The following is a 25406-nucleotide window of genomic DNA, read 5'->3' as shown; positions in this document are numbered from 1 at the left end:
CTGTTTGTACTCACTTTTTTCATCAGGTAAATCAATTAAATTCATTCAACATTTTAATTTATGTTCCGAACATATACTAAAACATGTACCTAGTTATGTAACTAGTCTATATCCGAAACATGTCTCGTCAAATGTTCAAGTTTGTGTGACAACGACCAGCTTCAACCTACTAAAACTGGGAGCGTTTATTTAGCTCCTCCTTAACTCCACGCTATTGCAAAACTTGTGTAGAGTAATTTACAAGGACTTTAGTAAACTTTGTACTAATTAGTGTTCCGAAGGTAACCTCTACTATTGACATTCGTACTTAAGATTTTAACCTTTAACTTTATGGATCCAGGGCTTCTCAAGCGCGCACGTACCCCCCCCTACGAACTTCGGATAAATGTACATATGTAAATCGAAAAACACATGCCTGGAGAGATTCAAACCCAGGATCTGAGGATTACAAATCAAGTGCTTAACCCCTGAGCCTACGTTCTTGCTCCGATGTTTGTTTAAATAATAAAAATATATATGTTATTTTTTATAAAAATTTATTCATTATTCTAAATAAAATCACAATATTTAGATTTTTATACCTAATCAGTTTTCATTTATGAACATTTACGGTGCGTATTTTTATATTTATATACATTTTTATAAATAAACTTAAGCTATCCATTTTATGTATTTACAAATATTTCTCTTAAACTACATAATTTTATACATTTGACCTTTTTACAATAAAAATTAACACTACATAAAACTTCTGTACACAATGCCTACTTAAAAAAATAAAATTATAGTACGTAAGATTTGACTTGGCACGTCGAAAACGTACTCTTGTCCACGTGCCAACTCAAGTAACAGGCACTATACTTGATGGACGTTTCATAATTGCAGATTTCGACTGTAGTGACACTTGTATTGTCATCCTTTATATTTTCCTTAAAAAAAAGAGACAAAGACAAGTTTCACAGCTGTAGAAACCAACAGTAAAGTCTTCTATAAAATACGCTTAGATTTTTATATATTTAATAACTTGTACAATTGTTATTTTTATATTACGTAATAAAATTATTATTGCTTCTGATTACACAACCACTGTGATGTTCTACGTCTGTGACAAATTTCAATGTATTGAGCCGTTGCTGAGTTATCAAGTAAAAACGCAATACAAACGTTTCCAACCAGAACCGTACACATTTCCAGGATAATAGACAGCCTGTGTTCTTCCAGACTGTGTTCTACATCTGTACTAAATGTCACAGAGATCCGTAAAGCAGTTATGTAGATACCATCTTAAAACATCGATCCATCTAAACTACCCACGTGTAAATCAGCTCTGAACCAGCTTATAAGTTCAGTTGACATAACTTGGACCATTGAGCTACGGTTCATCAACTAAATTGGCAGCTCACGGTTCATCGCGATGTACTATAATACATCGTTCGAGCTACCTGGTGATTAGAACTTCGCAACTTGATACGCAAATCATAACTCTATTAAGGTTCAAATTGAGTTGAACCGCAAGCCGGTTCACTGATCTGCTTCATACATGTGAGCTATGTTCCGCATTATTCAAGCTACACATTTTGCATGAGTTTTGACTTAACATACATAATCAGCAACATACATACATACAGCAAACCCTAGTGTGCGTGTCACAAAACTGAAAAGAACTATAAGTAACATTAAGACCATCTTGCATAACCTAACATGTATAATCTGTATTCGACTCACAGGAACAACCGAGTTCCGCATTTTTTCCTGCTTGTACATTCACTTACCACGAGCCAATATAAAACCTGAATCATAACTTGTAGGGGTGATGAAGTAAAACCAATTATAGTTCGATATAAAATAATAAAAAAGTAAAATATGCTTTAGTATTTAAATTTCAAAGTAAGAATCTCATTTAAAAAAAAAAATTGCGGTAAAAAATAAGGTAGCTTCCTTTTATTGATTGAAACTCATCCATATTTTCTTTAAATGCCGAAGATAATATATTATTTTGAGTATAATATTTAGAGGGAAACAATCGCTCTTTCAATCTTCAACGTACGTGTATGGCGGCCCATTTTCACATGTTGGTTGACTTTACATCTACTGATACCTAGAAATATTTTTTAAAAATCCAAAATCGACATTTAAAGCCACAAACGAGGCGAAAGCGATGCGACCACAATAACTTTTTACGACCTTATAAAAAAAAAAAAAAAAAAAAAAAAAAAACTAATATAAATAAACAACTTTCACGGATTTTAGAGTGTTTTTTTTTTTTTTGTTACCGAAATTTCGAGTCTAATATTTTGTAAGATCATGGAGGATAAAATAATTATGGCCCTAAGTAAAATTACATTGTTTTGAGATTATTGTTTATTAAATCTATAGCTTTATACATAATGTAAGGAAATAATAATAAAAAAAAATAATGTGTAGAACGAACTTTGTTCTATAAAGTTTTGAAATGAATCTACGTGTTTTTATTTTATTTTGTATCAAATAAATTACCTTACCATATCAGTGATAACAATTTGGGTACCATTAATTTGGGATTTTTTTTATAACAGAATCCTAAAAAGGTGGCATATATCTTGTCTATTGAAAGTACTTTTTTAAATTTTCAAATATGTTAAACTTCTCTGTTTGGAAACTATTTTATTTATAGAAGAATTATTGTCTATTAATCTGGGATTCTCTTGTCTTGGGTAAATAAAAATTAAATAAAGGCAATAAAATCCGTAAAAGTAGTTTAATTTCAATACAAATACTTTTTTAATTTCAGTTACTATTTCTTCTATTCATAAATGAAGCATCTTTTACTATCGCAGAGACGTTAAGTAGCAACTAAAGGAATCTTTAGTGTAAGGGACCGTTGAATAACCATTAACTGAGTTAGTAAACGTTTTAAACTATTTTTATTAACCTTCATATTGTAAAAAGTTTTCTTGTCTCAAAATGTTTTTTCTATTCAACTAATATTACTAAAAAAAAATAGTTTTGAATACTTAAATGAATTTAAAACAAAATAATCCATAATTAATAATCAAACGGTTTCTAGTACTGTCAAAAGTATACAAAAAAAATGTACTAATTAAAAAAAAGTTAAAAATCCAATTTAAGTGTTGCTCTCTTATATTGTATTAAATATTAAATACAAACCAAACAAAATAAGATAAAAGCCACACGGACGCGTAATAGTAAAATTGCACACTGCCGCATTATTTATGTGACATCTCTTTTATAAATCATCTCTCTCTCTTTTAAAACACAACTTTACATGAGAGCAATTTTAAACATTTAATAATTAATAAATTCTAATTTCTTATTGAATTGAGGTTTTTTTTTTGCTTATTTTCAGAAAGCAAATAACTTTCTGTATTAATTTATCAACTGTTAAATATTTAAAATTGCTCTGAGTTAAAGTTATAATTTAAAAAATATTATCTTCTTGTTAAGAGAATTTTTTTTTGTATTGATGTAGGTCCATATCCATTGTATGGATCAACTGTAGATTTCACGGGTTCTTTCAGCATACCCATTGATATCCATATTTTAACAACAAAAGGATAAAATCCAATTAAATCCAGAGGATGTTTTAAAATTATTACAGTACAGTAAATACTCAGTATTCCGAGAAACATTATTTAAAATATCCTAAAAACCCAGTTTGCGTTCAAAACTTTAAAAAAAATATCTTATATTCTTATAAATATAGATTTGTTGAAGAATTTTCTATTTATTTGTTACATTTTCATAGTAATTTGGAAAAAAAAGTAACAGCTTGAACCAGTTTGAACCAGTTTAAACCGGTTTGATCCGGTTTTTTCATTAGTCAAATATTTGACGAAATAAAGATTTCCTATGAATCTGGTATTTACTGAGGGTCTACTGTACACAGGTTATATGAATAAAATAACTCCAAACCTAACTAATAAAGTATTATATCATATATTTTTATAGAAAGAAGAAATGTCTCAATAAAACTATTTAATATATAACTACTGTGAAGTAGCATTGTATATATAACACCATCACTTCACAACACTGCACATCACCAAAATCTTTGAGGCCTAGGTCCAGGTCCAGGCCATCTATTCATCGGCCTAGGACCATTCCTAGGCCAGAACTGAGGTGTAAATGGCCTGAAATTATTCCTAGGTGTCCAATTTCTTGGGAAACGTTGGTTTATTGGCGGTCTCGGTTGAGGCCAATCATTCTGAAACTCTGGTGGTGAAGGATTCCTTCTTTCCATACTCATTTCTATACCACGATGTCTTATATCATCTTCAAACATTTCATCAAATTCTTCTTGTTCTCGGTTTGTGTTGAATGGTTTCGGTGGTGGCATATTAAAATTGTGTTCCTCTCTATCTCTTCTGTGATGTATTGGTATTAGATTATGATTATTCTGTTCGTTGATGTTAACTTTTCCATTATCACCTCCAACAAGAACTTTGTTATTGTTGAAACTTTGTCGTCTGACGTGTTCAGCATTCGCCTGTGCTGGGTACAGCCCTTCTGTGAAAGGAAAAAAAATAATTTAAACAAATTATTTTTTACAAACAAATTAAATATAACAAGAAAGAAGTATAACTATGTAATGTCTAGTAGTTGTTAAAACTAATATAATAAAGTTAATGTTTGTTTGTACGCGTATAACTAAATAACTATCAATCGGATTTAAAAAATTATGTTTACATTCAACAACACAATTATTAAGAACGGTTATAAACTATAAAACATCACGCTGCGACTTACAGGAGCCGAGTAAAAAGGAAAAATAATTAACAAGTCAATTATCAATTTTTCAAGGTCATTTATAAAAACTCTGGTCACAACTAATATAATATATCTCTTACGAAGATCCTCGTCTTCAGACAGATCCATGTCTACACTCTCCACGATGTCGCTGGGCGCGGTTATTGGCGGCACGCGGTAGTCCTGAAAATTATACATAGATCATAATTTAATTAGAACTTTTCTGTCCTATTATTAGTTCTATATTAATTAATTTTAACAAAAATATGCCTGGAATATGTTTTTAAGTATATTTAAATATTACACATGAAAGTTTAAATAAATAAAATAAAAAAATCTTTTTTTTTTCTCTTTTTTTTAAAAAAAAGTGAGACTGAAGACATATTAAAAAGTTTCTTGCTTAAAACTTAGATAATTAACTTACTTGATCTTTAACAGGATGTGTGTTTGTTGTCGCCAGCTGATGTGTCAGTGATATTAAATTCCTATGGTCCACATCTATAAACAAAAACATTAAACATATCTAAAAAAAAATACAATCCCACCTAGAAATTTAGACCCGGACCGATTTATTAAAATATTTTATTTTTAAACGGTTAATTATTGTAGAAAATTGTGTATTTACTTCTTTTTCCAATTCCAGTAGATTTGTAACTCTACATTTATTGTTTTTAATAAGAAAAACCAAATATTGACATGTATTATGCTGGGTCCTCGCGATACAGGCTGCGCCTAGTGCGAGGATCCTGGATAATTCACTGTATTTTTGGATGTCAATAAATAATTTTTCAAATAATATTTCATTTTTTTTTTCATTAATATATTTTGAATATAATTAATATTAAATTTTATAGACAGAGCAATAGAAAAATAATAACAAAAACATACTTATTTGTGATTTTTACTCCCAAAAGTTGTTATATTTAAATAGTCTTCCGTAAAACTTAAATCTATGAAATGCAAAAATAATTTTTCAAATCCGACTGATAGTTAACAATATATTTATACTTTATTATATTAAATAACATATTACAGAAGTATATATCTACTCTACATGTATGATAATTTGGGTTCAACTTTACACAGATTTATATCTATAAACATAGTTCGACCAGGAAAATAGAAAACCTGAAACAGGAGCGCCTCAATCGCCTTCTTTACTATCACCTTTTACAAGTACGCAACTAATTTTTGGTGGTTTAGTGGTTTGGCGAACATTAATTTGTAAATAGTGTTATATTTTTTTCCTGAAAATAAATTAAAAAAAATAATAATAATTCAATGTTTTTCAGCAATATGATGAAGTTTTTTATATTCCTGGACATGCTATATATATACTTAAATAGAAATTAAATAAATATAGGATAACCTTGATGTGAGGCGACATGACGTGCTGCCGTGGTGACAGGAGGTGCGGGGGGTGCGTGAGGTGCGGGGGGTGCGGGGGGCGCGGTCAGCAGTCTATGGTCGATGTCCTCTATATCTGAAATTATATAAAAAATAATTAAATTTAACCGTGGTAGAGTCACCAACATCTGTTGCAAGAATTTATCATCTCGTCCGCTGCAATACAACAAGCACACAGAACACAAGCCTCAAGTTGAAGCTGTTCCGTCTACAGTCTGATGAGTGTGTGTTCCGAAAGACTCATTTTTGTCACCTCTTTGCTTATAAAGATGGGAAGGGAGAAGTTGATTTGGCGGGAGATATTTCTGAGTGTCTCCTCCATCTAAAAAAGGTAAGCAATGCTTATGAAAATGCAGTCTATGGGCAATAGTCACTTCGGTTTCGCAATTTCAAATGGCTACTTGCTCTTTTACCATAAAAAGAACGAGTCAATAACTATTACAGAACTTATATTTTATTACAATAACTTTACATTTATCACAGTTTTGTTAAAAAATTACCAAAATAGAAAAAGACACAAAAACATATTATTATGAATTATACAAAAAAAATAATCTATATATATATTGTTAGGACTGTTGAGGGTAGTCTCAAAAAAGGTTTTATAAGGAAGCGTGCGCTGCTGCTCGAGACAGTCTCTTTCCATCCGTCATTGCGGAACGTCTGACATTTTTGTTTACTTACGTTCGGTTTGAGTTTATACTACAGCGAGGATTATTATGAAGTAGAGTTAAATTCATTATTTCGCTGTTAGTTTAATTCTTTTAAAATACTTTTGCATCAAATATCTTACATCAGAAGTGGGATAGGATCCGCGTGATTCTATCCACTTTGCTCACTCTGTGTTTGTGTTTGCATTTTAGTGAAAATAAATGCAAAGAGAAAAATGTCAGATCGTTACCGTGATAATCGTTGTAGTCGCAGTAAGTTGAGTCGAAATCAGAATAGTACCAGTGTTTGCGAAACAAGGGTAGCGTGGACCAAGCCATGTATTCTGCATGGGAATATGTGAGTAGTGAGGCTCACGCGCTGTCTGTGTATTTCACTCTGACAGGATTGTCGACGCGATCTATTCAATTTGTACTGCGGTAAGATTGAACCAATATTTTTATATTTCAAGTTTTGATGCCAAATAAGTCAACATCAGACTTTTCATTTAATTTAAAGATGTGTTCTTTACTAAAGACTGAAATTGAATACCTCGATCAGTTTATTAGTGAGGGTCAGGTAAAGCCGAGTCGTGACAAGATTTAACACGTTACATGCCAGCATGATATTTTCATTTTAAAGTGAACTTGTAAGGTAGTCGGTGGCGCTGAGCGTGTTAAGCCATTACCTGAGTCAGACGTATGTCATTATGTCGTAATAGTCATTGATGCCCTTTATTAGTTCAGTTTGTTTTGTCCATGTATTGTCGAGATGCTCTGCGTTGCGTAGACTGCGGGATACCCAACTGCAGAAGTGAGATTGTGAACGGAATATGAGACGTTCTGTATCAGGAGATGATGCTTCTAGGGTATTTTCAGGACTGACAAACTGCGGGTTGCCATTAATATCATCTAGAGGACGGACTGCAGGACGCTCCTATCGGCAACGGACTGCGGGACGCTTGCCCTACATGGTGCCATGGCGAGGGGAGTGGACTCCCGAGACATGCTCTGCTTTTTTTTAACGGTGAGACATCTTATGTTCGTATGACACGCAAACGTCGTGCCTATGTTATACGAACGATACTACTTGCGTATAATAAGCGAACGTCGTGCCTATGTTATACGAGTAGTTATGTATCTGACATGTGTGTAATAAGCGAACGTCGTGCCTATGTTATGCACATGTAGATGACACATGATATGCGAACGTCGTGCCTATGTCATGTGCTGAATTCATTTGTGTAGATGAACTATGCAAACGTCGTGCCTATGGTTCACTATGTTGTTGTAAACGAACTATGCAAACGTCGTGCCTATGGTTCACTATGTTGTTGTAAACGAACTATGCAAACGTCGTGCCTATGGTTCACTATGTTGTTGTAAACGAACTATGCAAACGTCGTGCCTATGGTTCACTATGTTGTTGTAAACGAACTATGCAAACGTCGTGCCTATGGTTCACTATGTTGTTGTAAACGAACTATGCAAACGTCGTGCCTATGGTTCGCAAAGTTGCAAAGAAGTACAAGAGGACGAGGACGTCCTCCAGTCAGGAGAGGCCGTGTTAGGACTGTTGAGGGTAGTCTCAAAAAAGGTTTTATAAGGAAGCGTGCGCTGCTGCTCGAGACAGTCTCTTTCCATCCGTCATTGCGGAACGTCTGACATTTTTGTTTACTTACGTTCGGTTTGAGTTTATACTACAGCGAGGATTATTATGAAGTAGAGTTAAATTCATTATTTCGCTGTTAGTTTAATTCTTTTAAAATACTTTTGCATCAAATATCTTACAATATATATATTAGGGTGTTTCAATAATAAGACTTTTTTTTTTTTAATGGTGTCGAAAAGTTGAAAGTACACATAAAAACAAAAATTTTAGCTCCTAGTACAGCCCTTAATATTAATATTAAGGTCTGCCTCTATTCATTCGTAATTTTTCTATTTAAATAACACGGGAAAACTTTTTTTTTATTTTAAAATTTTAATTACTTTGGATTGGCTTGTTTGCGCTACATCTCAAAGCAAGGGTCTATAGGAAATTTCACGCTCTACAAAAAACGTCTGATGGTCAAAGTTCCTCAGATCAACTGTTTCAAAGATATCTGCGATCAAAAATAACACTAATCAAAAATTTCAAATATTTTCCAATAAAACTGCAAAAAAATATCATACCCTATATTTATCTTATTTTTTTCTGTAAAATCACTTGAATTTTGTTTGCCTGAGATGGTAATTTTTTTTTTTGCTCATTTACTCAATACGTAACTCACAAAAAGCACAAATACATAAATATAAAGGTTAAAAATATCAAATAAATGATTTTTGGGTTTATTTTATGACAAATTTATTTAATTTTCCACCGAATACTAATAAATTTTATTGAACAATCAATTTTTTATAACAAAAAACAATATTCAACAACAAGTAATAAAATTTATATCTAATATATTTACGCAAATTAAATTAATAATATAACGGATTTAAAAAACAATCAGTATCAATGAAGAAAGACAATGACGAGAAGATATAATAAAGCGTTAAAAGCAGAGCAACAAAGTGAAGTTGGTACCGAACGGCCAGTCTTACCAACACAGAGCTTATTAGCTACACTACTCAGATCAAACGATTATACTACTTTTGTCGACAGAGCTAAATAAAGCTCTGTCGAATTTTTTGAATGGAAAAATTGATCAAATTTTATAGTTGATTCAATTGATTTAAAATATTTACATAATTTTTTTATTATTTTGAATAAAATGCAATGATGAGTGCTTGGTTAGTTAATGTAATGAGGAACTTTACATTTTATTCTTACAAAAATTTATGAAGTTTATGACACATAAAATAAATTTGTCATAAAATAAACCCAAAAATCATTTATTTGATATTTTTAACCTTTATATTTATGTATTTGTGCTTTTTGTGAGTTACGTATTGAGTAAATGAGCAAAAAAAAAAATTACCATCTCAGGCAAACAAAATTCAAGTGATTTTACAGAAAAAAATAAGATAAATATAGGGTATGATATTTTTAGCAGTTTTATTGGAAAATATTTGAAATTTTTGATTAGTGTTATTTTTGATCGCAGATATCTTTGAAACAGTTGATCTGAGGAACTTTGACCATCAGACGTTTTTTGTAGAGCGTGAAATTTCCTATAGACCCTTGCTTTGAGATGTAGCGCAAACAAGCCAATCCAAAGTAATTAAAATTTTAAAATAAAAAAAAAGTTTTCCCGTGTTATTTAAATAGAAAAATTACGAATGAATAGAGGCAAACCTTAATATTAATATTAAGGGCTGTACTAGGAGCTAAAATTTTTGTTTTTATGTGTACTTTCAACTTTTCGACACCATTAAAAAAAAAAAAAAAAAGTTTTTTTATTGAAACACCCTAATATATGTGGAAAAAGGAGGTTTTATTTCAATTATTTTAAATGTTTAGTTTTTTAGCAAGTACGATTTTATATGACAGATGACATTTGGCAGATTGATTTAAGAGAAAAGATGTTCTGTAAAGCTGTTATAAGTTGAAAAAGATTAAAGTGTTTTCTTGGCAGTTTACTGATGTATTTTTTCAATAACGATCCCACAACTTAATATATATATATATATATATATATATAAGAAAGTCGTGTTAGTTACACTATTTATAACTCAAGATAGGTCGAACTGATTTAGCTGAAAATAGATGGGGAGGTAGCTTAGAAGTAGGAGACGGACATAGGAACTTTTTTATCTTGTGTGCATTTTTTTTTTATTCCGCGCGGACGGATTCGCGGGTAAAAGCTAGTTATAATTAAAAGATTGAGCTCCATTACGTTGTGTGAGACATTTTCTTGTGTTATCACAACAACTGATGGAATCATTGTGGTGGCATCTCTTACTTAGGATATGAGACTTACGTGTGAGTAAGGGTAGTACGGGAGGTGGAGGTGGAGGTGGCAGTGCTCTGTGGTCTACGTCTGTTGGCGTCGCGTCCTGCAAATAAAGTTATATTTGATTTAGTTCTTTAATACTTGAAGATCAATGACAAGACACTTTAATACTAATCATAAAAAAAGAGAATATTTGAGTCGGGACATTTTTATTGACTGAATTCCAAAACTTAATTATACGCTTTGTATTAATTTGTCTTTGTGACATTTTATCATCCCTTTCATAGTTATTGAAAAACACACATAAAAAAAAAATTCAGTCGAATTGATAACCTCCTTCTTTTTGAAGTCGGCTAAAAAAGACAACAAGAATCAATAATATTCATTTGTATGGATGAATGGATGTTTATTATTACGCATCTCCAAAAGTACTTAACAGATATTAATATAATTTTGCAGTTAGAACAAGGCATTGACTAAGGTTTTTTTTTTTTATTTAAGCGTGGTCTAAGTCGCGGACAAAAGCTAGTCTAGTACTAAATCTCACATACCTGACTGTAGGTATCTGTTCGTACAGTCATCACTGGTATCGTAGGTATAGTGGGCATGGTGGGCGGCGTGGGCGGCGTGGGCATGGCGAGCGTGGGCATGCCGGGGATAGTGGGCATGCTGGGCATAGTGGGCATGTTGGGTATGGGCGGTGGCGGTAGTGGCGCGGGCGGCGGGGACTCCGGCGTGTCCGCGAACATTCCGCGAAGCATCAGTGGACTTGTTCGCTGAAAATTTCATTTTCTTGTAATTTTGTTGCATTTTATAAATAAAAAAAAGTCTAAAGTGTTCTTATAACAAGACTGAAAATTCAATAATATCAAGGATATTTCTAATAATTTAAAAATGAAAATATTTTATATTTAAATATATTAGCTGTTGCCTTCACAAATAATGTATCATTCTAAAGATTTCGCGTCAAATGATCATTTGATAAATTCAAATATCATAAAATATAATAAAAACGTATATTAGTAGAACTATTCCCTACTCTTTTTTACAATATAAAGATAAATTTTTAATTTACTCTCGTAAGTTTAAAACGACTTCTTATTAATCCTACTAATATTATAAATGCGAAAGTATGGATGGATGGATGTTTATTACCATGTCACTACAGAATGAGTGAATAAATCTGGATGAAAATTGAAACATAAATAGATTAAATGTTTGGAATAGCACAGGTTAATAAATGTTTTTTTTGTAATACCGAGCGAAAACTTGTAAACAATAAATAAATAACTCACTGGTACCCAAGTGTTGGTGTTCCAAGCTGCATTGGCAGGCTCTCGTTGGAAACTTGGTTCTGTATCATCTGAAATTTTATCAAATCACTTCTATATATACACTAGAAATACGTACAGTCAGCTGCATATCTTCTATATATATAAAAGAAAGTTGTGTTAGTTACACTATTTATAACTCAAGAACGGTCGAACTGATTTAGCTGAAAATTGATGGGTAGGTAGCTTAGAACTAGGAGACGGACATAGGAACTTTTTTATCTTGTGTGCATTTTTTTATTCCGCGCAGACGTAGTCGCGGGTAAAAGCTAGTAACATTTAAAAAGCTACAAAATGTATACGACTTCTATTTCAAAAATCCATCCGTATACCTCCGACTACAGATACATACAAATTATTCACCATGAATACCCATACAATATAAGCTGTGGTATTTTTTGAGCTCTATTGAAATATAAATCATTGGAGGATATGCAATAAGTGAGAAATGCAGTAAAATAAAAAAAAATACATGATCTCAGTGTAATCAAAGTGACAAGTAAATAAACAGAAAGAGAAATACACAAAAATCTAACTAGTATAAAACTACTGGGTACTTTTTAATATTCCAAAAAGTGGGACCTAATTACAAGCAATACCTTTCCAATACAGAAAGAATTATGAAAATTGAACAACCAGAAGAAGAATTACGAAGTCACAAAAAAAAATACAGAGGAATTAAGAACTTTTACCTTTTTGAAGTCGGTTAAAAATAGAAAACATGTTATTAAAGTGTCTTATTTGCCTTCTTATCTATTTTATCTATCTGTGGCGTTTCCCCACTGCGCATGCTAACTGCGCATGTCCGATGATAGGCGGATAATATGTCATTCAGTTAGAACTCGACAGCTAGGTAGTAAGGTGATGCTATGTATATATATGTAAATAAAGCATTGGAACAAATGTGTCTTTAGTGGTGACCCCGACGTGATATTCTAAACTACTGAACCGATTTTTTGTCTGAAAAAGGAGTCAGTGCGAGCGAATATACCGAGGTCCGACCGGAGCTACTCAAGGTCAGGCAATTTCTCAAGAAGCCTTCCTGCATTGCCTACGCCTGAAAGCTTCGGGCCCGTTAACGGCATCTTGCCGCCCGCCCGGTAAACCTATAAGGCTTATTTGTATACGATTTGAAGACATTCATCCGTATAAAGATATCATCATCCATGAAATATATGTGTTTCAAGAACAGCAAAATCGAGAATAGCGTAAATGCGTGAAAAAAGTGTGTCAGACAATGTCATTTGCGTAAGCTGCAAGTAAGCTTAAGCATCGAGCATATTATTTTTGGGTTGAAAAAAACCGCCATGACATGTTAATATTGCATTGACGCTAGCGCCAGAGGAGTTAGCGACGAGTTACGAAAGCTTCGAAGTTGACATATCCCGGAAAAGACTTTTATCTTCGTTTATAATTTGTCAAAAATCAAACTCATGTCAGAGAGTAAGGAGGTTTAGAGTGTATAAATATAGCAACTATTTATATTGTTTCAAGAATCCTGTATATGTTTGTGCGATGAGTTTATATTTTTGTGTAAATAATTTTAGCCGGTGTATTATTTGTTTTCGCAATTGTTAATTCTTTTATATCGCAAAGGTTGCGATAATAGAGTAATAATATATTTTCTTTAATTAGCCTTGGAGTACGTAGAAGGGACAGTGTCGTATCCTTTCAACTGTGATACAGTGTCTTGGTTACTTCTGAATAATTGAAATTGTAATTATTATTTTTTACATTGGGTGTGTTGTATTGATATGCATATTATCTATATGTTATTTTTATTTTGTATTGTACATTAATATTACACAGCTTTGCGCAGCGGTGGCAACGCCTGTTTCCCTTTCTACTTCACTACTCACTTATACATATATTACAGCGTTTTTTTTTTTCTCTTCTTTGATTATTTTTGCACTTAGTATCATGGCGACTCCAGAAGAGCAAATCCATCTTCTTCAGGAACAATTGAAATTACTGCAAGCAAATGATAAACAAGTCATGGCTGTGTCGGCGAAATTACCACCATTTTGGACTGACAAGCCTTCTGTATGGTTCGGGCAAGTTGAAGCACAATTTGAGATTTCCGGTATAACACAGGAACGCACGAAATATAACTATGTAGTTGCGGCTTTAGAAAGTCAAGTGGCAGGCGAAATAGCAGATATCATAGAGAATCCACCAAAAGAGGATTGTTACCAGTATTTAAAAACAGAGCTTATTAATCGCCTCTCTGCATCAAGAGAGGAAAGACTACGCAGACTATTAGGCGACGAAGATATAGGGGACAGAAAACCATCCCAGTTTCTTCGTCACTTACGTGGCTTAGCTGGTTCTGTTTTAAAATGTGATGACATTATTCGGCAATTATGGTTGAAACGTCTCCCGACTAGTATACAGTGTATACTTGCTACGCATGAAGATATGCCATTGGAGAAAGCAGCGGATATGGCTGATAAAATAGCTGAGGTGGCTAGTCCGGTGACTGTACAAGCTGTACAAGGACCATCATCAGAGATGACTGATCTTCTTTTGCGTATCGATGCCCTCGAAGCGCGTTCAAGGAAATCCAGATCGCTCTCAAGGCCACGGGGGTTAAATATAAGATCCCGATCAGCGTCTCGAGCACCTACTGGATTCTGCTGGTACCACAGAACGTTTGGCAGGAATGCTAAACGATGTACTACTCCTTGTAATTGGAAGAATTCGGAAAACCAAATGAGCAGTCAGTAAGTGCGGCGACTGACTGCGATCCAAGCATTAGCCGCCGTTTGTTTGTAACAGATAAAACAACAGGTCGGAGATTTTTAATAGACACAGGTAGCGATCTTTGCTGTTTTCCTCATAGGTTAACAAAGGGTCGCTCAACATCCAGCTACCAGCTATCTGCTGCGAATGGCAGTGTTATTAAAACCTATGGCAGTATCTCCTTGCGTCTTGACTTTGGATTACGTCGTAGTTTCCTTTGGGATTTTACTGTTGCCGATGTTGAATCACCTATAATAGGGTCAGACTTTCTAAGTTACTATAATCTTCTTCCCGATCTTCGTCACAAACGGCTCATCGATGGCAACACTAGTCTGTCAACCGCTGCATTAGTCGCCCATGTCAATCAGGTTAGTGTCAGATCAGTATCCCTGGATAATAGCTCACCCTTTTCCAGGCTCCTTCTAGAGTTTCCAGACTTAACTCGACCTCCTGGGTTTCCACGACTAGTTAAACACAATACCGTACATCATATAATAACAACAGATGGTCCACCGGTTTCATGTCGTCCACGAAGATTGGCTCCTCGCAGACTGATCGCGGCTAAGAAAGAATTTGAAGATATGGTAAGGTGTGGGACTGCTAGGCCATCGAAAAGTCCTTGGGCCTCACCTTTACATATGGCCAGAAAAGGAGAAAACGGATGGAGACCCTGTGGAGACTATAGAGCGCTTAACGCTAGGACTATCCCAGACCGATACCCTGTTAGGCATATAGCTGATTTCTCCCATAGCTTAGCTGGGTCCAATATTTTCAGCACAATAGATTTAGTGAAGGCATATCAACAGGTGCCAGTGAATGAGGCTGATATTTGCAAGACAGCTATCACTACGCCCTTTGGATTATTCGAGTTTCCCTTCATGACATTTGGTCTTCGAAATGCAGGGCAAACATTCCAGCGTTTTATCGATGAGGTCGTGAGGGAACTCGATTTTTGCTACCCATATGTCGATGACGTGTTGGTCTTCTCTAAGTCCCCAGAACAACACCTAGAACACTTAAGAACTTTATTCCAGCGGCTAACCGCTTATGGCGTTGTAATTAATGCAGCGAAATGTACCTTTGGAGCTAAGGAAGTGACCTTCTTGGGCTATCGAATTAACAGGTATGGTACATTTCCACCTCCGGAGCGCATCAAAGCTCTTCAAAATTATCCCTTACCGAAAACTGTACAGGGTCTTCGGAGATTTTTAGGCATGATAAACTTTTACCGAAAATTCCTCCCAAATGCTGCAGAGCTGCAAGTGCCACTCATTAATGTTCTGACGGACTCGAAGCTCACTGGAACCAAACCGGTACCGTGGACTCCAGAGCTAGAACTGGCGTTTCAAAACTGTAAGGATAGCCTTAGCAAGGCTACCCTTTTGGCTCACCCTGTCGCTAATCCCACTCTTGGATTATTTACCGACGCCTCTGCAATGCAAGTTGGTTCATGTCTCCAACAAAGAGTTAGTGATCACTGGGAGCCTCTAGCTTTCTTCAGTAAGAAATTGACCGCGAAGCAAACTCAATGGCCTGCGTATTACCGTGAACTTCTTGCAGTTTATGAGAGTGTTCAACATTTCCGGCATTTTTTGGAAGCTCATCATGTCACCATTTATACCGATCATAAGCCGCTGGTGTACGCTTTCAAACAGAAAAGAGAAAAGCTTCCGCCGATTCAACTGAATCAATTGTCCTTCATTTCACAATTCACGACAGATGTCGTTCATGTTAAAGGAGCCGAAAACATAGTGGCCGATACACTATCACGCATCGAGTCTATTTCATTCGACGATAGTTATCGTGCTCTAGCTAAAGAACAAGAATCGGATGAAGAGATCAAAAATGCCATCGATAATTCGTCGTTACGATTACAAAAATTTTCCATACCAAATTCTGATTTATTTCTTTTTTGCGACATATCCACTGGCAAACCACGTCCCTTTGTTACGCCCTCTTTCCGTCGTGAGTATTTCAATAAGCTCCATAATCTTAGTCATCCAGGCGCGCAAATATCAGCACGTTTAGTTGCTGACCGTTTCGTTTGGCCAGCTATGAAGAAAGACTGTAGGAAATGGGCCAAGGAGTGCATAGCATGCCAGCGCAGCAAAGTGTCCAGGCATACCTGGACACCAACAGGAGGATTTACAACTCCTACAAACCGTTTTCGTCATGTCCATGTGGACATAATTGGCCCCATGCCGAGCAACAAGGACTATAGATACTGCCTCACCGCAGTTGACAGATTTACTCGGTGGCCAGAGGCGTGGCCAATGAAAAGCATTACTGCGGAGGAGGTTGCTGAAACATTTATGGCTGGATGGGTTGCTCGTTTTGGGGTTCCTGCAACTGTTACTACGGATCAGGGACGTCAGTTTGAATCGTCTCTATTCAACGCTTTGCTGAGCCATTGCTCGGTAAGCCGAACCCGTACCACTAGCTATCACCCTTGTGCGAACGGAATGGTAGAAAGGTTTCACCGCCAGCTCAAAGCAGCCCTTATGTGTCATGGAGGTACGTGGTTTGGCGCGCTGCCCTTGGTTCTCCTTGGAATGAGAGCAGCACTAAAAGAAGATCTCGGGGTCTCCACAGCAGACCTCGTTTATGGAGAACCTCTTCGTCTGCCCGGCGAGTTCATTTCTCCTTCACCTAACACACACACTCCTTCAGTCACTGATTTTGCGTCAGAGCTGAGAAGTCACATGGCCAGCATAAATCCTGTTCCGGCGAAGCATCATTCAGAAAGACGACCATTCATTTTTAAAGATCTTGACAAGGCAACTCACGTTTTTTTGAGAGATGATGCAGTGAGGACATCATTGAAGCCACCATATACCGGTCCACATCCAGTTGTAAGCAGGGACGATAAGAATATTGTTATTACAATCGGAAACAAGAACACAAAAGTTAGTCTAGACCGAGTCAAACCGGCGTATGTTGAAGAGCCTTTGACACCAGACTCTTTTTCCTCTTTTCATTGTCCTTCGACTGTCAATTCTCCCTCAAAATTAATTACATGTATTCCACCATCTAGTTCACATACATCTCAACCATCACCGAAGAGCGACACTCACGATTACATATCACGTTCAGGTCGCAAGGTGCGTTTTAAATTGCCCATTAAGACATAACATCTATCATGTTCCCTCTTTGAATTAAAAAAGTTATGTTATCTTTTTTCTCTTTAAGCAACATTCTTTAAGTAGGGGTCATTTTACACCGTGGGGGGGTACTGTGGCGTTTCCCCACTGCGCATGCTAACTGCGCATGTCCGATGATAGGCGGATAATATGTCATTCAGTTAGAACTCGACAGCTAGGTAGTAAGGTGATGCTATGTATATATATGTAAATAAAGCATTGGAACAAATGTGTCTTTATATCTATTTTATTACATACACTAAGTACACGATAAAATTAGTTTTATATTTTTCCGCATGGTGATGTGTTTTATATTTCTGGTCATGCTATACCCTATTTCAGCATTTAATTCAGACAATTCTGCATTTGTTGTACAACATGTTTCCAACAGTGTAAATGACTCACCGTGTACAATTTCAACATTAGTACCGTAGAATGATGTCGGAGGTGGGTTGCCCGTACTCTCCGGTGTCAGGAGGTCCAAGCCGGGCAACGCTTCTTGAGACTTTTGAGATATTGTTGTGTTCACTGCTGTAAAGTATCAACTTGATTAAATCTAAAACATTCAATTCTAATCTTACTTATTACTAATCTTACTAATATTATAAATTAGAATGTTTGAATGGATGGTAAAATATTTCTTAGAAAGTATCTCCAGAATAGCTGTATGGATCTGGATGAAACATAGTCCAGAGTAACAAATGGGATTTAACTTTTTTTTTTTAATTCTTCGCAAACGAAATCGCGAGCAAAACCTACACATAAACTACCATAGAAAAAAATTAAAAAAAAGTACATTCATAATCTCTATTGTAAAAAATACTTTTGATTAACAGACATCTAACTATGGATTTCAAATTACCAAACACCCACAGAAATCTTACTATTATTATAAATGCGAATATTTGGATGGATGGATATATGTTAAAAGGTATCTCCAGAATAGCTCAACAAACTGGATGAAATTTGGTACATATGTAGAACATAGTCTGGAAGGATACATAGACTACTAATTAAGTTTTTTTTTTATTCTGCTCAGACGGATTACACTAAATTGTCATCGCTTTATTTCTCTTTGAAGAAATTGTGAAAAGTGTATATTGTTGCAAGTGTTTCTGCAGTGGAAACGCAAGGAAAGTATTTACATTAGCAATATAAAAATAGATACCTGTATTATTGTCTGTAGTATTTATATTTGTCTCATTTGGTGCTAATGTCTTCAAAAAGTCACTTATATTGAAATCTTGCTTTTCACTAGACCTGTTGTTTATAACTTCTATTTTGTTCGCTACGAAAAATATAATTATAATATAATTTATTTTATTTAAAGAAATCTTTTGAGTAAAAGCTGTCAAATATCTTGACTCATTAAGTATGAATGTATATCAATTTTATATAATAGATTTATATCATACTAATATTATAAATGCGAATGTTTAGATGGACGTTTGTTTGAAGGTATCTCCGGAACAGCTCAATGGATCTTGATGAAATTTAGCATAGATGTAGAACATAGTCTAGACCAGGGATCCCCAAATTATTTTGTACAAGTGACCCCCTTTTCCAAAATGAAACAATACCACAGACCCCCCATGGCCAAATTATCTACTTTTAAGATCAATTATTGTTATTATTTTCATTATTATGTTTCAGTCTGACTTATGTCAATAGAAGAAGACAGAGTGAGAATTAGCATTGCTTTAAGTTCAATTTCGACCCCAGGGTGTTAAACCCCTTTGGGAATCCCTGGTCTAGAAGAACACATAGGCTACTTATTAAGTTCTTTTAATTCCGCGCGTACGAACTCGCGGGCGACAGCTAGTAGCCAAATAAAGCCAAAAACGAATTTCACAAATGGAAAGTTACTTCATAAGTTTTATTTTACATGTATTTTTAAGTAAATCCGGTAATAATTTACTAGCTTGTAATTTGATTATAGCCATTTTTAAAATACGATACATTGATTAGAAAAAAGGTAAACAGTAAAGGTCTTAAAAATATTTTTTTATAAGATCTATATTTATTTAAGTTAATCTTAGACATTTTCACTTATCTAACTGAATTCAGATACAATGATACTTGTATTAATACAGTCAAACCTGTATAAGCAAGAAACTTCTATAAGCGAGTCATTGTCCAGTTCAATTGAATCAACTCCATAAACAAGTAACTCGGGATAGAAAGAAACCTCTATCATCATTAGGTCACTATAAGTCCCCACCGAGGAGCTGGGAACCTACCCTAACTTAGGGGTGACTAGGACATATTCAACCATAGCCCAGTGCGGGTTGACTTCACACATCATTGAATTTCTTCTCAGATATGTGCAGCATCACGATGTTTTCTTTCACCGTAAGAACGTCTAAATAGAAAGAATACCAATTCAAAGAAACCTATTTAAGCGAGAAAAATATCACGACCCCTTGGACTCTAACTTGTCCAGGTTTGACTGTATTCACAATTGTCACAGCCGTGTATTTTTAAAATGGAATTTATTATATATTATTTATACTTACAATTATTAATTTCATCAGTTTTATTAAAAAGTGCCAAAGGATTCTCTGTTGTTAAAAACGATGATAGTCCCAAATTGTATAAAGATCCATCAGCTGCCAACGATGTGTTGAATGTTCGGTCAATATTGTATGATACTGGAAAAAAATTACTAAATATTAGATTTAAAAAGAACAAAATCTTAGTAATAAAGTATATGGAAACTTTAATGAATAAAAACATATAGAATTATTTACTTTATTAATAATTTTAAATACTAATCTATATCAAATTCACTAACAAAGAATACATTTTATGTAAAACTAGCTGTTGACCATGACTCCGTCTGCTCGGAATTAATAAAAAAACATAATTAGTACCCTATTTGCTCTTTTAGACTATATTCTATAATGGATGGATGGATGTTTGTCAAAAGATATCTCCAGAACGGCTTAACAGATTTCAATGTAAATGTAAATTTGGCATAGATGTAGAACATAGTCTGGAAAAACATATAGGGCAACACTAAGTTTTTTTTTTAATTCCGCGCGGATTGAGTCGCTGTCGACAGCTAGTTTATAAGTAAAAAGTAAACTGTATATTCATAAAATTTTACTATGTTGCATTGTAACTGATACATGATGTCTTGAGTACAGATTGTTGTATTTATAAGGCTTATGGTACTCAGCCAGGGTCTACATTGTTGAACACCATTCAACATAAGTTGTTTAACAGATGTGATAAACAGTTTCTACTGAAATTTATAATTTACAAATTGAATTTGATATATCAAAGTATAATCAACTTACTGTCATCATCTCCAGATCCAGTATTGTTAGGAAGATCCAAGTCCTCATCAGGTCCCGGAGAGGGAACATCCTCATCCCTCTGCGGAGGTGAAGGCACCGCACTGGGTAATGTGGGGATAAGCTCGTCCAATTTGCGTTTCAATGCACGGACACGGGCACCAAATGTTTTGTATGCCTGCAATGAAATGACATTCTTCTATATCAGGGATCCCCAAACTATTTTGGACAAGTGACCCCCTTTTCCAAAATTAACTGTTACCTCACACCCCCATGGCCAAATTACCTACTTTTAAGATCAATTTTAAAAAAAAATATATAGTCAAAACATGAGTTTAAAAATGTCTTTCATTACATTATCTAATACTCGCAATTGCATGCGACTTTATCCATGCGGGATTTAAAAAAATGTAATAAACATAGCCTATATGTCATCGAGGGATAGTTTACCTTCCCAATAGTGAAAGAATTTTTCAAATCTGATCAGTATTTTTCCACCCTATTCAAACAAAAAAAATTATAATACTAGATAAGATGACGATATAATAAAGAAGTATTAAACCAAACTCACATAAGCAACAACTTTGACTTCCCCACGCTGCGTAGAGTAGTAATGATCCGCTGAAGTGAGAAGAGCTAACAACGCCTCTCTAGCCACTATCTCTCTTTGTAAAGCTTGTGTGTACCTTTCTACACAGGCAATACCTTCGTTTAGTTCTTTCTCAACATCATCTTTATTACTTCTATCTGTAAAAAAAAAAACTTTAACATTAAAAGATAGAATTAAATTGATTAGTATCAAAACATTTATTGTTAACTAAAAAAAAGGGCCATTTATAACATTAGTAAGATAAACTCATCATCAGCTCACTACATGCCCCCACCTGCACATATCTGAGAAGAAATTCAATGATATGGGTGAAGTCAACCCGCACTTGGCCAGTGTGGTTGACTATGACCTAGTCCTCCCTAAGTTGGGGTAGGCTCCGAGCCCCTCGGCGGGGACGTATAGTGAGCTGATGATGAAATATTATACTGGATGCGTACATCTTTTCAAAAATCACAACAATACAAACATATTAGAGCTTAATAAGTCTGTAATTACAGCCTGATGAAGCTAAAAGGTTTAAATAGGTTTATTACAATTTCTCATTTCTATTTGATTTGACTATAGAGATTGTAAAGAATAGCTGTGAAACTAGAAATTTATTTAACATATAATCTCAAGTTGAATATCAATTCTTTAACTGAAATACACTTACCCTTAAGACTAGCTCGTAATGCGTCAGAATCTGAGAGTTGTAAATGATTCTCATGTATATATTTCAACCTTAAATCTGTATCAGCCTCCAGTACTGTGCATTGCTTTATTTTGTTCACTAATTGCTGTGGCTGCAAATGTTGAAATTTATTTAAATACTGTCAAACCTGGATAAGTCAGAAACCTCTCCATGCAAGAATCCAGTCTGGATGGAAGAAAACCTCCATAAGCAGAAAACTCAGTAAGAGAGAAATGTCAAGTGAGAAAAATACAGCAGTCTCTTGGACTCACTTATCAAAATTAGAATGTAATTCCAAAGTCTCCTAATTGGATAGACATAAACCGCCTTATTATAAAACGTGGTCTAACTATAAAACCTGGTTTAAACCTACATTCGAAGTGGTTTATTTAAAATTCATATTACAAAACGTAGTTTAACGTTAAACCTGGTCTATCTATGGTAACAACTTTAAACCATTGCGTTCCTAGGTTTAATTATTTAAACCACAGATTTAGACTTATGTCAGAAGTGTCGAGTTACGAGTTTTGTGCCTTATCGGGTTTTTGTTAAAAATCTGATTTGGTTAATTTAATGGACATGGAAGACATTGAAGATATTGAAACAATGGAGATATTAGAAATGTTACGTCAACCTAATAAACGTCGAGTTCGTTTGGATCCTTTTGTCGAATTGTCGAATGAAGATTTAAGACAAAAGTACCGATTTACCAAACGTTTTGCGGAAAAAATAGTGGATGGAAAAAGTAACGCACGATTGTGCGACTAATTGACGCAATATTTCCTAAAATATTAAAAATAAAATAATTCTTCCGGATCAAAGAAAGTTTTTAAACGTAGTAGTAAATTAAGTAGTTGGTTATTAATTATTTACTTTCTTCTCAGAAGTCCAATTTGCAGATCATTTTGCATATCGTTGATCCATTTTCAATTAGTTTATTGACAACTAGCTTTTACCCGCGACTTCGTCCGCGCGGAATAAAAAATAGAAAACGGGATAAAAATTATCCTATGTCCGTTTCCTGGTTCTAAGCTACCTGCCCACCAATTTTCAGTCAAATCGATTCAGCCGTTCTTGAGTTATAAATGGTGTAACTAACACAACTTTCTTTTATATATATAAGATTACACACGTAAAAACAAAGATTGCGAGGGGCGGGCACTTTCAAAAGAATTCCGTTTGACGTGCTTTATTCTATTCCATTTTATATACATACCCGATAAAAGATAGCCAGATGTTACAACTTTCGCAGAAACGGAACGTTTATTATCGAATGACATTTAGTGAGCGAATGATTATCTGTCATAAGCGATTGACCGTGGTTCAAATTCATAGTTTATGAAGATCTGGTTTGGTCTACGTTTTGTAATACGGATTCATTTAGACCATGGTTTTAGAGATTAAGCTAGACTACGTAGTTCGGGTTTAAACCAGAGTTGTTGAGATTTTTTGTAATAAGGCGGAAAGTAACCAAAACTTAATTTAAAATACCAAAAAACCCGACTGACAGACTTTGAATGGATTAAAATGTTTAATCTATTGGATGCATTATAAAAAAAAAACAAACTAAAGAAATTATCAACTTTCTTATTATATACCCAATTCATTGAAAAAATTATTTTTTAATACAAATAGAAATAATCCAAATAAAAAAAGTTATGGTAAATGAGATTGGAACTTGATTTTTCACTAATTTAGAATGTTAGTGTAATCTTGCTAAATATCAGGTGAAAAATGCACTGATTACTCTAGAATCATAGTAATAATATATTTAAGTAATAAAAATAATTCTCACTTGAAAATCCAGAGGATCATCATCAGCCTTTTTACCAGGTCCTGCACTCAGCAGCCCAGTCAAATCCGATAAGAACTCATCATCATAAACCGATCTTTGTTCCCAAATTTTAAATATTCTTAATATTTTCGGCCGAACCTTTTCATCCCTGAAACAGAATTATTTCAAATTAAGCTTTACTTTCTCAATATTTTTTAGGTACATCTAACTAAAATATCTATCATCTATCATTATGAATTGAACGTGTAACAGAAAATATATGATAAGGCTGGAAAGACTACTTGTGTATATAATAACAATCTAATTTAACAATTTTCTGGAGTATTAAGATCTAAAAACCTTAACTTGCCTTTTTGAAGACAATTCGAGATAGGCCTATTACTGTAAGGTTGCTGTTTCATTATCCATTTCAGTTAAAACAAAAAAGGGAAAATTTAAGTTCTACATTGTTGATAAAATCAATCTATTTACATACCTGACCAGAGGTGTTGCTTTCTGTAAATTTAATCCCCAACTCTCAACGAATTTATAATTCTTTCTTTTACTATATTGGATCACATCATTTGCTAGATAGAACAGCACTAATCTTTGCTCCACTTTAACCCGCTTCAAAACATTCAACCAGCTCGAAACAATCTTTTTGTGATGATCACGTTGTTTCAAGCACCAAGAAGATAATGACTGGATACTCTCCTGAGTATCTTTCAACTGAGAAAGTTTCTTTTCGAAGGTTAGCGTATTGAACTCCTCAGATTCATCCATTTTAGAGGGAAAACGTTCACAAACACATCTCGACGTAATCTTGTTATACAAAAAATATTAACAGAATAAATACATCATAATTTACATAAACAATCAAACCGCTAAAGTAATATCGCACTTATTATTGAAAAACTATTTCGTAAATAAATGCGGTCTCCTACCGCTATATTGTTATGAGATAAAGTACTATTTTTATAGAAGCAAATAAATCTCGCTAACTGTCCATAATGCTATGGATATAAAACACTAAACACCATTTATTAGAATAACTTTGTTTCAAAGCTCCTTTCTACACCCACAAATTTTTAACTTGTTGGAAAGATTCCTGTATTTCCTAATATAACAACCGCCATTTTATCTGTAATAAATGATGTGC

The 25406-nt window shown here is 34.2% G+C and overlaps 1 protein-coding gene across 3 annotated transcripts; it reads right to left on the bottom strand.

The window, feature by feature from the left end:
- Positions 1-3940: 3940 nt before the first annotated feature.
- LOC106711252 (regulation of nuclear pre-mRNA domain-containing protein 2) lies at positions 3941-25383 on the bottom strand. 3 transcript variants are annotated; one of them, XM_045684152.1, is made up of 15 exons: positions 24744-25383; positions 24269-24416; positions 22456-22585; positions 21765-21940; positions 21197-21371; positions 20411-20545; positions 19063-19182; positions 18300-18425; positions 11977-12044; positions 11233-11457; positions 10709-10784; positions 6116-6229; positions 5171-5244; positions 4848-4929; positions 3941-4506 (listed from the first exon to the last, which is right to left on the bottom strand). In XM_045684152.1, the coding sequence occupies exons 1-15, from the start codon at positions 25028-25030 to the stop codon at positions 4040-4042; spliced, it is 2403 nt and encodes an 800-aa protein (XP_045540108.1). In that variant the 5' UTR covers positions 25031-25383; the 3' UTR covers positions 3941-4039. The 3 variants fall into 3 exon arrangements, with proteins under 3 accessions (XP_045540108.1, XP_045540109.1, XP_045540110.1); XM_045684153.1 differs by having other exon boundaries at positions 11983-12044; XM_045684154.1 differs by lacking the exons at positions 4848-4929; positions 5171-5244.
- Positions 25384-25406: the final 23 nt, after the last annotated feature.

This window comes from Papilio machaon, chromosome 25 (assembly GCF_912999745.1).
Source record: "Papilio machaon chromosome 25, ilPapMach1.1, whole genome shotgun sequence".
In the NCBI taxonomy this organism is placed as follows: domain Eukaryota; kingdom Metazoa; phylum Arthropoda; class Insecta; order Lepidoptera; family Papilionidae; genus Papilio; species Papilio machaon.
The sequence above is the reverse complement of the archived record's forward strand: the minus strand, read 5'-3'. Positions and strand labels throughout refer to the sequence as shown.

What these genes read in the sequence shown, in the direction of transcription:
- LOC106711252 (XM_045684152.1), bottom strand. Translation starts at nt 25,030, where the DNA reads ATGGATGAATCTGAGGAGTTCAATACGCTAACCTTCGAAAAGAAACTT. An exon ending in AAAGCAACACCTCTGGTCAG is followed by an intron (nt 24,417 to 24,743) that starts GTATGTAAATAG and finishes ATTCTGTTTCAG; the next exon opens with GGATGAAAAGGTTCGGCCGA. An exon ending in TGGATCTGGAGATGATGACA is followed by an intron (nt 20,546 to 21,196) that starts GTAAGTTGATTA and finishes ATTTTTTTCCAG; the next exon opens with TATCATACAATATTGACCGA.